This window comes from Tenrec ecaudatus, chromosome 16, assembly GCF_050624435.1.
Source record: "Tenrec ecaudatus isolate mTenEca1 chromosome 16, mTenEca1.hap1, whole genome shotgun sequence".
In the NCBI taxonomy this organism is placed as follows: Eukaryota; Metazoa; Chordata; class Mammalia; order Afrosoricida; family Tenrecidae; genus Tenrec; species Tenrec ecaudatus.
Window position 1 is genome coordinate 5,682,622 of NC_134545.1, and position 14,857 is coordinate 5,697,478.

The window sequence follows — 14,857 nt, forward strand, 5'->3', positions numbered from 1 at the left end:
CTCAGAGATTTCATTCACAGAATCACAGCCAGCCGACCAACTGCTATCTCCCCTTCTCCCCCCCCCCCCCCCCCGCCCCGCCAGAGGAGGGTGACACAGGAGGAGTGCAGGGGCTCAGCCCTCTTCCGGCCAGCTGTGTCACTCATGGGAGGGAGGGAGCCAGCCCAGGCGGTGACATCACCCACAAAACCTGTCCAGCTGACAAACCCAGGGCCGAGTCACTCCCAGGCAGTCACCAACTGGAGTGACTAGAGTCACTGTCTCCCTGCACCCCCCTCCCGCCCCCAGCCTCAAAGAAAGGGAGTCGCCAGCTTCCAGGTCATTCTAGAATCACTGGCAACATAGCCACCCACCCACCCACTCACCTACCCATGAGTTCATTCACCTGTTCATTTCCTGAATCAGTCACTTATTCATTCATTCATTCACTCACTGAGTCGCTCACTCACTCTCTTCAGTGCATGCGTATGCAGAGTCTGTGGGCACACTGTCCCTGCCTAAGGGAGCTCAGGATGGACAATGTAGCTATGAACAAGGGGCTCAGAGGGCTTGGGGAAGGGGTTATAGCTGCTGGGCTGCTGTAGCTGAGATACACCAGGCAGACACGCCTGCCCGCTCCCCACAATCCTACAGGTTCTGGCTCGAGGGCCAGGGGCCAGAAGAGGACTCAGACTCAGTGTAATCAGAACTCGGGAGCAAGTGTGCGGAGGGGTGTGGCGGGCTGCCTCAATGGGTGACATCTGAGTCAGCCCTGGAAACGGGCGGGCATCCACCCCAGGGCTGCTGGCTGGGGCCCTCGGCTCGGGTTCCTGGCTGGCTGTCCCCGGGCCTCAGCCAAGCGGGTCTCGATTCCAGCGTGTCCACCGTGAGCTGTGGGATTGAGGGGCTGGGCTCATTCATCAAGGCCTGCCTGCCCCCTGTGCAAGGTCCCTACTGAAAAGGAAGTCGCCCCAGGGTGGGGGGCATGTGTGTGTGTGTGTGGGGGATGTCCTCTCAGAACACAATGGCACCAAGGGGCCTGCGAAGAACAGGCTCCTCTTTACCTGCCTTCCCCCCCCCCACCCCCAGGCTTGTCTGCTTCATTCTCAAGTCCTCTAGACCCTCCCCTATGGACCTCACTCTCAGGGGTGAAGGGGGGACAGAATGGATAGTTCTACTAGGCCCTGCCCGCTGACTGTGGAGCCAGGGCTATTGAAATGTTACAGAGAGAACAAGCACTGCTAACGAGTCCACTCTCTCGAGCACGGCAACAGACGCACTTCCTTCTCCCTCGGAGCGGCCGATGGGCTTCCAGCAGCCCGGTGACCACCCCACTGCACCGACAGACAGGGACAGGTGAGCTGGAGCACAGGGCAGGTGACCCTGCACGGCTGTAAGAGCATAACACAGGAGGCAGGTGGGAGGAGGCGCTGAGCAGAGGTGCTGGTGGGGACCTTGGGTGGGCATGAGGGGGGAGCAGCGGGTGCCAGCTGCAGTCTGGAACAGTCGGAAACACCTCACCACCTCTCCTCATCTGAAACTCGGGCCCCCATTCCCCAACACCTGTCTGTGTGTCTCCTGCGGGCTACTCACTGCCCCGAGTCAATGCCAACTCATACAAGGCAACCCTGTAGGACAGACCAGAACTGCCCTGTGAGTTTCCAAGACTGTAATTCTTTTTATTTTTCATTTAAATTTTATTTTATTGGGTGCTTTTACAGCTCTTATCACTTCCACACATGCATCCATCTTGTCAAACACATCTTTACATACGTTGTCATCATCCTTCTCAAAACGCTTTCTTTCTACTTGAGCCCCGGGTATCAGTTCCTCCTTTTTCCCCTCTCCACCCTTCCTCCCCCATACCCCCTGGATAATTTATAAATTATTATTATTTTCATGTTTTACACTTCACTCACTCTTTTGCCATCCGTCCCCCTGGGATGGGGCCATTCGTGGGTGATTGTGATGGGTCCCCCTTACTTCCCCTCCCTCCCCTTCCCCTCCTAGTATCACTGCTCCCCTTATTGGTCCTGAGGGGTTTATCTGTCTGGGTTCCCTGCGTTTCGAGCTCTTATGTGTACCGGTGTACATGCTCTGGTCTGGTCAGACTGGTAAGACAGAACTGAGGCCATGGTAGTGGGGGGGAGGGAGAAGCATTAAAGATCTAGAGGAAGGTGTATGACGACTCACTCTTTACAGAGTAGAAAGCTTCCTCTTTCTCCTGCGGAGCAGCTGGTAGTTTCGATCTATGGTCTCTGTTGGTTAAGCAGCCCATGTGTAACCAGGATGCCAGCCAAGCTCTTCCTCTGGGCCATGGGCAGGGCCAAGAGAGGAAGCTGGCGGGGAGCTTCTTAAAAGGATCAGAGCCTAGGCTCCAACCCAGTCCCCACTCAGCAGGCTCTCTCCTGCAGAGCAGTGACTGCTTTCAAATGCACAGAGCCATGACAGGTCTCCTATGGAAAGTAAACAAAACACTTCTGGAACTAAACAACAAAAGGCCAATCCAATCAAAGTACAGAAGAAGGACGTGAACAGCTAGTTCCCCAAAGAGGCCGTTCAGAAGCACTGAGTAATTCCAGTTCATGGTGACCCTAGAGGGTGGAGTGGAATTGCCCTGCCGCACCTGAGGCTGTCAGTCTTTCCAGAAGAAGGCTGCCTCACCTTTGGAGCTGCGCCGTGGAGCAACTAGAGGGTTTGCCAGCCAATGCCAGGTCAGTTGGCTAAGTCTTCAGTAGCCATTCTAAACCCACCGCGTCGATTCCAGCTCACAGCGACCCTCAAAGGGCACGGTAGAACTGCCCCTGTGGGTTTCTGAGACTGCAGCTCTTTACAGGCACAGACAGCCTCATCTTTCTCTGGCAGAGTGGCTGGTGGTTTCGAAGTACTGACCTTGCGGTTACCAGCGCAGTGCATAACCACTTCGGTACCTGAGTGCATCAGCCAGCAGAAAGCCACAAATGGAAACAGCCAAGAGATGGCCCGCTCCTAGAGTGTGGGTGAGTATGGCGAAGCCTGGAGAAGCGGGAGATGATAGGGGCAAACTGGCACTCTCACCCACTGCTGGCGGAGTGTCCCACGGTGCAGCCCCTGCGGGAAATGTTTGAGGGTTTCTCCCAAAGTGAACATCAAATTGTCACAGGGGGCTGCAGCAAATTCGAACCAAAAATTCACAGAACCAAAGTCACTGCCACCAAGTCAATGCTAGCTCATTAGTGACTCCCGCCCCGTGGGTTGCTGAGACAGCCTCTGTTGATGAGAGTACAAAGTCCCGCTCCCCTGAGCTGCTGGGGGTGTCGAAATGCAGACCACAGACTGAAGCCCAGACGGTAACCAGTACACCATCAGGGCACCAGCTCAGCCCGGGAACAGTCCGCAGTGAAGGCGGGGCGCAACCAGAAACCTGTACCTCGACGTTCCTGGTGGCACGGTTCACAGTGGCCAGGAGGTGGAGTCAACTTAAATGTCCAGGCCCAGCGGGTGGAGAAACAACATGTGAACCGTGACCTGCAGCCTGCTGCTTAGCTTGGCGGGGGGTGGGGGGGTGGGGGGGGATGTCCCGCTGAGCAAGACAAGACAGCTGCAAAGGAATCCAGAAACCAGAGACAAGCTTTGCTTGGGTGGAACAGGGTTTGCCTTCCTGGTGGTGGAATTATTTGGGGGAAATGATGCTTTTTGGAAAGTCTGCACATCTTGAATGGGGGCACAACTTGAAGGATGTCGTCAAATGTCACAGCCATACATGTATGGAAATGATTGAATTCATCCACACTTGGTGGTTTTGTGAACATTTTCACCACAAAAGCCCTACCACCCCGCCCCCCGCTCCTCCCCCAGTGGGTATGTCCCCCCCCTCGCCGATGTGCAGCACTGGCGCAGGCCTGAGGGCCGTGGGTCCTCCTGAACCCGAGGCAGGACGGGGGACCCAGCCTGCCCACAGCATCCACTTACAAGTGAGGCACTCAAAGGCTGAAGAAGAGGAGGAGCACTTCTTCAGGGATTACATATTGAAATGCTAGGAACTGAGGTGGGACTGACGTCTAGTCAATTGTGACTCACAAGGACCACGTGGGGGCAAGTAGGACTGTCCCATCGAGTTTCCAGACTGCCATTTTACCAGCCTGGGTCTCTCTACCCAGGAATGGGGATAGCGATTCAAACTGCTGGCTTCTCAGTGAGAGTGGCGCGCTAACCACCAGGCCATCTGAGTGCCTTCTATTTGGGGGCACGTTGGCCGGTGGTTTCCTTTTTTTTTTTTTTCAAGCTTTAAATTTAATTTACTCCTGAGCCATAAATATCTTGCTTCTTCTGGAATACCTTTTTCTTCTGTGCAGCCTCTGTGTTATTCGTATGTGCATACGAAAGAGGTTTTATATCAGAGTAACTGTACATTAAGAAAACATTCCCAGCCCAGTCTAGATCAAGTCCATTAGTCTGATATTAATCCATATGTCTGAAACCAGTTTATAAATTCCTTTCAGACTCACGCAACACATACAATGACGCTGAATGCAGGAAGATCACAGGCCAGTGGGCTGAAAGTCTTGTGGATCCAGTGGCGGTGGAAGCCTTTCACCACTGGGAGGGGTCACCACGTGGCTTGTCCAGCTCCAGGGCTCTGGTTCCATCAGTGCAGCTCCATGTGGTTTGTCAACAAGAATATCTCACGGGTAGCTTTTTATCTCCGGAGCACCTCCAAATGAGCTCATCAAGCTGTGACCTGATTGATAGTGTAGACTCCACCCCTTCAAAAGTCAACAGGAGACTATGTAACTGCCACGCCTTCACTCTGGTTTAAGAACAATTTGGTCCTTCCCAGTACGGATCATTTCAGCATGGCTGGGGGAGGGTCGATCCAACCACGAGCTTTGAGTCTGGTGACTCACCTGCGTGTGCTCTGTGACCAGAGGCATATCTAAGCCCTTACGTTCAGCCTCACTTTCTGCAGCTGTAAGCACATGGGCCCCTGCGTCCTGCATCCTGGGCCCGCACACTTAGTCTGCCACAGAAAGGTGGAGCAGCACATCCGCTTCTGCAAAGGCACAGCTTCCAGGTACCTGATGGCTTTTCGGATATGCAGATCCCTGATGGCTGCGCAGTTCCACAGGTGTGCTTTGAATGGACCCTAAGAGATGACCCTCTCAATTTGCATGATCTGGTGGGGGTTTCTGGGTCAAGTAAGCAGCGAACCATTTTGGCAGACCCGCTGAGGCCGCTACGGGAAGAGCTGATGGTTTATTTTGAATGAGGCTGCTAGACTATTTCAAACCAGTCCAGGGCCGCTCGTCCACGTTCCACCTGTCCCAGCAACAGCTGTGGCCGACAACTCCCGAGTGTCAGTTAATGCTCCTTTCCAAGCTCTGGCCCCCTGAGGCCGCCGGTGACTTGGCACTGACCTGGAGGTTGGAGCTATTAAAGGAAGTCAGCTGTGCTGAGCACTCCCCCACACCCCACCTCCCCAACAGCCCCCCTCGGGTTTACACAGGCATTCCATATCTGAGGTGCTGGCGGCCTCTTCCCTCGTCCTGAATTGAAAGGAGGCCTTTGGACTCTGAGGCTTACGCTCAGTTACTTACCATAAGGTCAAGGGTTCAAACTCACCCAGTAACCCCCCCAAGGCAGGAGACCTGTTCTCAGCTTCTGCAATGACACAGCCTAGACAACTCCACAGGGCAGTCCTCTGTCGCCTGGGGTCACACTGACTCTGTCACACCCAACCACAACCGGGGATCTTGCAGGGGGAGGCGGAAGCCCAAGGATGCGGAGGAAAGAGGAGAGCACAGAATCCCTGTTTGGAACTTCCAAGCCTCTTCTCTGCTGAGTCTTCAAAGAGCAGTACCCTTTCCAGGGGCAGGTCAGCAACAGTGCTCAAGCTTAGAGCGATCTTTTTGGGGAGTGGGGAGTTAGAAAGGTCTGCTGAGTACTGGCTCAGCACCTACTATGTGGCAGGCACATATTCGGGGTGGCTTCTTAGAGTCTGGGGCAATGTTATCTTTTAATAACATTTGGGGGCAGTTCTATCCTGTCCTGTAGGGTGACTATCCGGTGGCACTGACTCAGTGGCAATCAATTGGTTTGTTCTTTGGAAGCAAAGCCTGAACAAAGCAGTAGCACTGACTCCCCTAAGGCCAACATAGGTGGAAATGGTCTTCCTCTCCCAACTCTCTCTTACTTTGGGAGAAACTCAGGCCCTGCTTGTGTTAGACAGGGTTCTCTAGAGAGACAAAATCAGATTCCTAGTAATTATATATACATATATATTTATAAAGATAGATATATAACACAAGAAATGAACTGTTAAATTATAAAGCAGTACAAATGGCTCAGTGCAACTCACTCCCGTGAGAGAGTTGTGAGACACTAGCAGTCCTGTAAGGCTTGAGAGCCCCCAGTGCCTTCTCTGAGAGACAGCTGGGCTATATATACACAGGCAGCAAACAGCAAGGCAGGTCACCAACTGTCACCAACTGTCGGTCCCCAGCTCCAGAGAGGTACATTCCAATCGTGTGGGCTTAAAGGGACCTCAACTTACAGCGACACAGTCCACAGGCTAGGCGTCCCATTGGTAGTGTACCCTTTAAATTGAGGCACAGAACAAGCAAGGCAGCTGCACTCTGGTCCAATGATTAAAGAGCGAGAGACAAGAAAGGTGAGGTTCTCCTCAGAGCCATTTATCTCTCCGCCCTTCAATTAATCCCACTTGTGTTTATCGGCCAGGCTGGCACAATAAACTATCGCACTTCTGCTCATTAGGCCGTGGGACCACACACCCCCAACCACCAAAAAAAAAAAAGAAGACAAAAAATGTTCTATGAAGTTTTGGAAGACCCCTGGCACACTGGTCTCCTCTGGCCGCTGAGAAGGAGCTCTGGTACAAAATGGCTCTGCTCTGCACTGGGCTGGTTCAAACCCACCAGCGGCTTCACCAGCAACACAGCATGCATGCCGGCTTCTGTAAAGATACGGGCTTGGAAACCCTTGGAATCGACTCGGCGGCAGTGGGTCTGGTTTGGTCTGGTTTGGGGGTGGCTGCTGTGACATCACCACAAACTAGTGGTTTTAGAAATGCATCATCCTACAGTTCTAGAGGGTCAGCGATCAGAATAGCTCTCCTGGGGCTGGGGCTGCGAAATCAGAACTGCGCTGTGTTCCGGAGACTCTAGGGAACACCTCGAAGCTCAACTCAAACTCACTACTATCGAGCCAATGTTACCTACTCACGAGCAACCCTAAGGACAGGGTAGAACTGCCGCTGTGAGTTCCCAGACTCTACAGGAGTAGAAAGCACTCTTTCTCCAAGGAGTGACTGGTGGCTTTGAACGGCTGCTCTTTCCCAACACGTAACCACTACAGCACCAAGGCTCCTTAGGGACCACCTAGAGCTTGGACAGGTAGCTACATTCCTTGGCTCCTGAGTCCTTCCTCCAGCTCATTAGAAGCCTATATCAGCAACAAACCCAAGGACAAGGGAACAATAGAGATCTAAAATCGATGGTGAGGAGAGTGTAGAATGCTTGATGAGGTTTGATCAAGTGCAATGTAGCTGAGAGAAAGAACCGAGAGTTGAATGAAGGTCGAACATGATAGTGGGAGAAGAGGAAAGTAAAAAGAAATAGAGGACAGAAGTAGGAGGCAAAAGACATTTATAGAGGTATATTTATAGTCATGCACATATCTAATGATAGAGATACAGGTCTATGTACACGTATTAAGGTAGCAGACGAGCACTGGGTCTCTTCGCAAGTATTCTCTCAATGCAAGAAACACTTTGTTCTAATAACTGGGCATGGATGCATAAGCAAATATGGTAAAGAAAGCGGATGGGGCCCGGCTATTAAAAGATATAGTCTCTGGGGACTAAAAGGCATGAAGTTAAACAAGCAGCCATCTAGCAGGGAAGCAACAAAGCCCACATGGAAGAAGCACACCAGCCCGTATGATCACAAGGTGTTGACAGGATCAGTTATCAGAAGATCCAAAACAAACAATATAGCTATGCAAATGATGGGGGCTGGAGTGGAGACTCAAAAGCCCCTCTGTAGACATTGGACATTCCCTCATAGAAGGGTCACAAGGAAGGTACAAGACAGGCAGGGTGCAGCATAGCACCTACAGAACACACAAAATTCCTCTAGTTCTTTAATGCTCCCTCCACCCCACTATCATGACCCTAGTTTTACCTTACAAATCTGGCTAGACTGGAACATGTGCACTGGTACAGATAAGAACTCTCAACACATGGAATGCAGGACAGATAAACCCCTCAGGAACAGTAATGGGAGTAGCTATACCATGAGGGTAGGGAGAAGGTGGGAGAAGGGGGAGAAATGGGGAACCAACTACAAGGCTCGAAGCAGTGTTACTGCACCACCCCACACCCCCGTCCATGAACAGAAACGTGGGCAAAAGGCGACAGTGGATGGTGTAAGGTATGAACATAATCATAATTTACAATTGACCAGGGGTCCACAATGGTGGGAGAGTGAGGGAGGAGGGAAAAAAGAGGAACTGATACCAAGGGTGCAAGCAGAAAGAAAATGTTTTGAAAATGATGATGGCAACATATGTACAAATGTATTTGATACAACTGAGGAATGGATTGTTTAAGAGCTTTAAGAGTCCCCAAAATGATTAAAAAAAAAAAAGCCTATATCAGCAACTCAAGTCAAATCAAGGACCCTCCCTATTTGAACCACAGCGGAAGCCACCTTGATCTACTGACAGCATTAACTCTCCTCCCAAATGAAACCAAGCCAGCTGCTGTCCCGCGGGCGCGTTGTGATCTGACAGCACAGAGTAGAACTGCCCTACCCCATTGGGTCTTCCAGGCGTCCTCTTTCTGAGCCTCCATCAGAGCAGCTGGTGGGTTTGAACTGCTGAGTTTCCCTTTATCAGCTGAACACTTAACCACAACACCAGGAAGGACACATGCTCACTGGTTCTCATCATCAAGGTGAGGACACCTCCGGGGAGGCCCGGACTCAGGATGCTCTTCGACCTTAAGAGTCCTAGCACAGAGTAGGGAACCTCTGCCAGCCAAGGGTATTTTGGATATTTGTGATGTGATTCTCAAGCCATACAAAATTATCCTCTTAAAAATTAGCCTGCTCGTGATGATGATGTTCCTGAGTAGAGCAGCCAGTCCACAGAGAGAACAACATGGCTGGTCCCACTATGAGAAATGATGCCAATCAGTGACTAAGGGCAATACAGGGGACAGCACCGGAGACACAGTGTGGGAATTGCACCTGACCTGATCCCACCACACCGAGGCAAATCACTGGGGGAGTGCAGCGGAACAGCAAGGGAATGGAGTGGCAAGGTCCCCAGGGAATGCTGAAAGTGGACTTTGGGGCCAGGGCGTGGTGCTCCAACAGACTGGACTGGAAAACGCTCCTAAGGGCCAGCAAACGATCCCTGAACTAACTACAAGCTTTTCTCTTGTGAACTGTTTTGTTCTGTTCTTAGTCAGTGGTTTGTTTTTGTTGTTTTGTTGTCTGGTTGTATACTGTTGCTTTGTTTTCCTCTGTCTTGTTTTCGTGCATGTTAGTGTTTCCACAGGTCTGTCTGAATAGGACAGGCTGGATGAACTATCTGGAGGAAAAACAACGGGACCGACAGTTCCGGGGGGACTTGGGGTGGGGGGGTAAGGAGGGTAAGGAAGTGGTGTTAACAAACCCAGGGACAAGGGAAAAACATGGGACCCCAAATGGTAGAGAAGGGGGAGTGGCAGGCCTGGTGGGAAATGATCAAGGGTAAGGTTGCTTAGAGAAGAGGTATACTCTAGCCTAGGTGGCGATGAAGCATGGTAGTAGGGCAGGAGGAAAGTCAAGGGAGATGGAGGAAAGAGCTAGGAGTCAAAGGGCATTCATGGAGGTCTAGACAAAGACATGTACATGCAAATATATATAGGAGGATGGGGAAATAGATCTATATGTCTATATTTATAGGTCAAGTATTAAGGTGGCGGAAGGACCTTGGGCCTCTACTCAAACACTCCCTCAATGCATGAATACCTTCTTTTATTAAATTGGAACTCTATGATGCTCACTCTCCCGACACAACGGCTGGAGCCAAAGTGGGTGAACAAGTAAATGTGGTGAAGAAAGCTGATGGTGCCCGGCTATCAAAAGAGATAGTGACTGGGGTCTTAAAGGCTTGAAGATAAACAAGCGGCCATCTAGCTCAGAAGCAACAAAGTCCACATGGAAGAGCACACCAGCCTGTGTGATCGAGTGGTCCCAAAGGGATCAGTTACCAGGCATCAAAGAACAAAAAATCATATCATTGACTGCACACCTCCATGATAGGATCGCTGAAGACAAATGGGTGCATAAGCAAATGTGGAGAAGAAAGCTGATGGTGCCCGGCTATCAAAAGAGATAGTGTCTGGGGTCTTAAAGGCTTGAAGGTGAACAAGCGGCCATCAAGCTCAGAAGCAAAAAAGCCCACATGGAAGAAGCACACCGGCCAGTGCGATCACGAGGTGCCAAGGGACCAGGTATAAGGCATCATGCAAAAAAAAAACAAAAAAACGATCTAAGTGTGTGTATGTATGTGTATATATGTGTATATGTATATGTATATATACCATATTAAATGAAGGGGGAAGTGCAGAGTGGAGACCCAAGGCCCAAGTGTCGGCCAATGGAGATCCCCTCATAGAGGGGTTTAGGAGAGGAGATGGGTTAATTAGGGTGCGAGGTAGTACCGATGAAGAACACAGCTTTCCCCCAGATCCTGGATGCTTCTTCCCCCCAACTACCATGATCCGAATTCTACCTTGCAGGGCTGGATAGGACAGAGGCTGTACACTGGTACATATGAGGGCAGGAGGTACAGGGAATCCAGGGTGGATGATACCTTGAGGACCAAGGGTGTGAGGGACGATGCTGGGAGAGTGGAGGGTGAGTGGGTTGGAAAGGGGGAACTGATTACATGGATCCACATGTGACCTCTTACCTGGGAGAGGGACAGCAGAGAAGGGGGGAAGGGAGACTCCGGATAGGGCAAGATATGACAAAATAACGATGTATAAATTACTAAGGGCACATGAGGGAGGGGGGAAAGGGGAGGGAGGGGAAAAAAAAAAGAGGACCTGATGCAAGGGGCTTAAGTGGAGAGCAAATGCCTTGAGAATGATTGAGGCAGGGAATGTATAGATGTGCTTTATACAATTGATGTATTTTTATGTATGGATGGTGATAAGAGTTGTATGAGTCCCTAATAAAATGTAAAAAAAGAAAAGAGGAGAAAAAAATGATTAGGGCAAAGACTGTACAGATGTGCTTTATACAACTGATGTATGTATATGTATGAACTGTGATAAGAATTGTATGAGCCCCAATAAATTGTTAAAATTAAAAAAAAATTAGCCTGCTATATTGGGTCAAGCTTTTTTAAAAAATCATTTTATTGGGGGCTCTTACAGCTCTTATCACAAGCCAAACATCCATCGTGACAAGCACATTTGTACATATGTTGCCATCATCATTTTCAAAACATGTTCCTTCTACTTGAGCCCTTGGTATCAACTCATTTCCCCCCTCCCTTGGGTCAAACCTTTAAGGAACTCACCCCAATGTGATGGCTGGCAAGGCTTCTCTCGGTGAGGCGTGTGATGTTAGCTGGTAGTGTGATTTGTTGGTCCTTACATGGCCCATAGGCAGACATTCCCTGCCCCAGCCCTAGGTGGGATTTTTACAGAAATGAGGAAACCACGGAATCAAGGATCGTCGGGAAAGAGATCCTGCCATAGACATGCAGGTGGAATGCAGGTCTACTTGTCTGCCAAGAGTTTTCCATGCTATGCCTCATCTCGGCAGGAGCACAGCACCACGCACAGTCCCAATACAGGTACCCACTGCCATCGAATCAATTCAGACTCACAGTAACCCTGTCGGGCAGACAAGTGCCTCTTATGTAAGCCGACAGTCAGACCTTTCTCCAGGGAGTGAACCTGGCCGACCTTTAACTGCCGACCTTTCTGTGAGCAGCCCAACAAAGCTCAACCCACGGTGCCACCATGACCCTTGACCTCCCCAGAACCAATCACTTGCATTGAATCGACGGCAACTCATAGGGACCCTACAGGACAAGGTAGCACTGCCCCTGTTGACTTTTGAGACTTTAAATCTTGGTGAGAGCAGAAAGCCTCACCATTCTCTTGAGTGGCTGGTGGTTGAAACTGTGGGTCTTGAGGATGGCAGCCCAACACACGACCCACCAAGTCACAGGGCTCCTTCCAAATACAGGCAGGACCACAGAAAAGGAAAAGCAAAGCAACTGTCACCTCCCCTTTAAAAGGGATTTTTATCACCAAAGGGAATGACGATGACAGTCACTGGGAAGGAAAGCAAAGGCCACTTTGGAGTTACAGTCTCAGAAGCCCACAGGAACAGCTCGACCCTGTCCTCCCGGGTCCGAGTCTGCATTGACTCAATGGCAACGAGTCATCCCTCCCACCCCCCAAAGTACGTACTACAGTCTATTGCTCGCTCGCTCTCATACACACATACTCACACACCATGAAATAGACACAAGCGGCCTGACTGCCCTTCCTACACAGGCCCCTCCGAGTGCTGACCTCACAGACCTTTGCAAGGCACGATGTGCAATGTGGAGAAAGCTGATCTGGACGCTATTCCACAGGACTCAGGAGTCCCGGTTGGGACCTCAGTGCCGACAGCCACGGCACTGTACCACACCTCCGCCCTGTGTCTGTGTTGACAAGAGGCACCCACGCAAGGGGAAGAGGCCACGGCCTCTCAGGGTGGCTTTCTGCTCCGAAAAACCGTGTGAGCAGGCATGGGGCCCCTGTGACCCTTTTCGGAGAACGCCTGAGCACCTGGAATGCTCCTTTACCAGGGTTTGGTCCCCCGAGGCTGGACAAGCTAATGAAATGTGAACCATGCACAGAACCTAATTCTTACCTCCCTCGGGAGGTCACGCTGAAGACAAGCAGACCCAAGATCCATCTTTCCAGGAAAAAAAAGGTGTGTGTGTTCATAAGGAGATTCCTTCTCAGACCTTGAAAAACCAACCAGCTAAAAATAAAACAAGACAGCCAGCTTCTTGTTTACCAAACAACGGAGATTTTCTCTCTGACATTCGCAGAAGCTGCCCTTGGCTTACAGTAACTTGAGAGTAAGATCAATGAACTTGGCCCTTTGAAAGAAACGGCATCTCTTTATTCACGGAGCCAACGAACTTGGCTCTCTAAAAGGGACTCATACCTCCTCCAAAGCTCAGAAATCTAAAAACCTGAACAAATCAAGCTTCTGACAATAGCCAGGCTCTCTCTGCCAATTGAGAGTTTTGTCCCAACTTCCCAGTTGGGAATTACCAATCACGCTAATGTGAACACGATCGCATTACGTGACACACGGGCGGTTAATTACTCTATATTAAATGCTACGTTCGGTTTCTTATTTTGTTTTAATGGCCAGCTCTCTGACGGAGAAAAGATGATCGGATGGATGACCATACGGAGAAATTAGGAACTCGGGGGCAGGGTGGTTCCCTGGACAACCGCAGATTTCATGACCATTGTTTCATTGCCCATTAACAAGAGCTAAGGTTCGATGGTGCCCCCCCCCCCCGCTTTTATTAAGCCAAGCTGTTGCTGAATTCACGTGCAAACTTGATTTGAAAGCAACGGCAGCCCTCGGAGCTTTCTGCACCCAACAGCAGCCATAAATGTCACCATACGGGCGGGGAAGTGTCCCTTTGGTTTCCTTTAGCGACGGGGATAGAAATCCTCTGCCATTTCAGTCGGGCTTGACTGACTTTGGCACATCAACAAAGGCGTCCTCCTCCACACCAGGTGCAAGTGAGTGCGAGAAAAAGGAACCGCGAACGGAACGGCAGTCCCGCCCCACCGCGCAGCGCGCGCCCTGGGCCCGGGGGTGCTCGGCGACCATGGCGGCCCCCGACCCCCAGTCGGGGCCCGCGCCCCAGGCCCTGGGGGCGGCGTGGGAAGCGCAGCGCGGGCGCCCCGGGAAGTTTCTGTCTGGCAGGTTTAATGAGCGGGTGGGAGCCTGTTTACGTGCGGGCCAGCGCGAGGGCGAACAAGTCCGGCCGCATCGGAGAAACTTGTCACCGGGGCCCCGCGGGGAAGGAAACGGGGAGCTTCCTGGAACGAGACGCTCGGTTGCTCGCGGCCGGGGCCGAGCCGGCGGGCGCGGGGCGCCGCCCGGACCGCCGGGCGCAGCGTGGCTTCCGGTTCACCTGCGCGTCGGCCGGCCCAGCAGCCCCGAGGTCGCGGTCCGGTGCGGAGCCCCGAGCCTCAGCCCCGGCGCGGCCGGGCCCGGGGGTGCGCGAGCCGAGAGGGCAGGGGCCAGGGGGGCTGCTTGCCTGGGTCTTGTCGAACTGCTCGCGCTCGGCCTCCAGGCTGTGGCCCGGCCTGCGGCTCAGCACCCGCGCCGGCACGTTCTTGATGCTGTTCATCCTGCCGCCGCCGCCGCCGCGCTACCGCCCCGCCGGCCAGCTCCGCGCGACTGAGCGTCACGGCGCGGCGGCCCCAGCCTAGGCGCCCAGGCCGCCGCCGCCCAGCGCCCCCTGCCGGCTGACGCCGCCGCCGCCGCGACGCCCCGCCCCGCCCCGCCCCGCGCGCACACCTCCGCCCCGCCCCGCCCCGCGCGCACACCTCCGCCCCGCCCCTCCGCGCCAGGTGCCCTCCGTCCAGCCCTCCCCTTTCGCCTGGGCGTCCGCCCTAGGCCCTCGGCCCCGCGGCTTCCAGGGCTCGCGGCGTCTGTCCACGCTGCGGCCGAGTCTGGTAAATTCGGAACATTTGGCCTCCGGCGCTCTGCCCAGTGGATGCCCCACTAGCTTCCCTCCCCTCCTGGTCCAGCATGAATGGATGGACTTCCCACCATGA

General features: G+C 52.5%; 1 protein-coding gene across 1 annotated transcript in view; it reads right to left on the bottom strand.

Moving 5' to 3' along the window:
• Window positions 1–14,501, bottom strand: part of HIP1R (huntingtin interacting protein 1 related) — a 37,668-nt gene extending 23,167 nt beyond the window's left edge. Inside the window, exon 1 of the mRNA XM_075534832.1 lies at window positions 14,335–14,501. Coding sequence (XP_075390947.1) covers window positions 14,335–14,427 — 93 coding nt within the window. The 5' untranslated portion in view covers window positions 14,428–14,501. The remainder of the gene's footprint in view (window positions 1–14,334) is intronic.
• Between the last annotated feature and the right edge of the window lie 356 nt (window positions 14,502–14,857).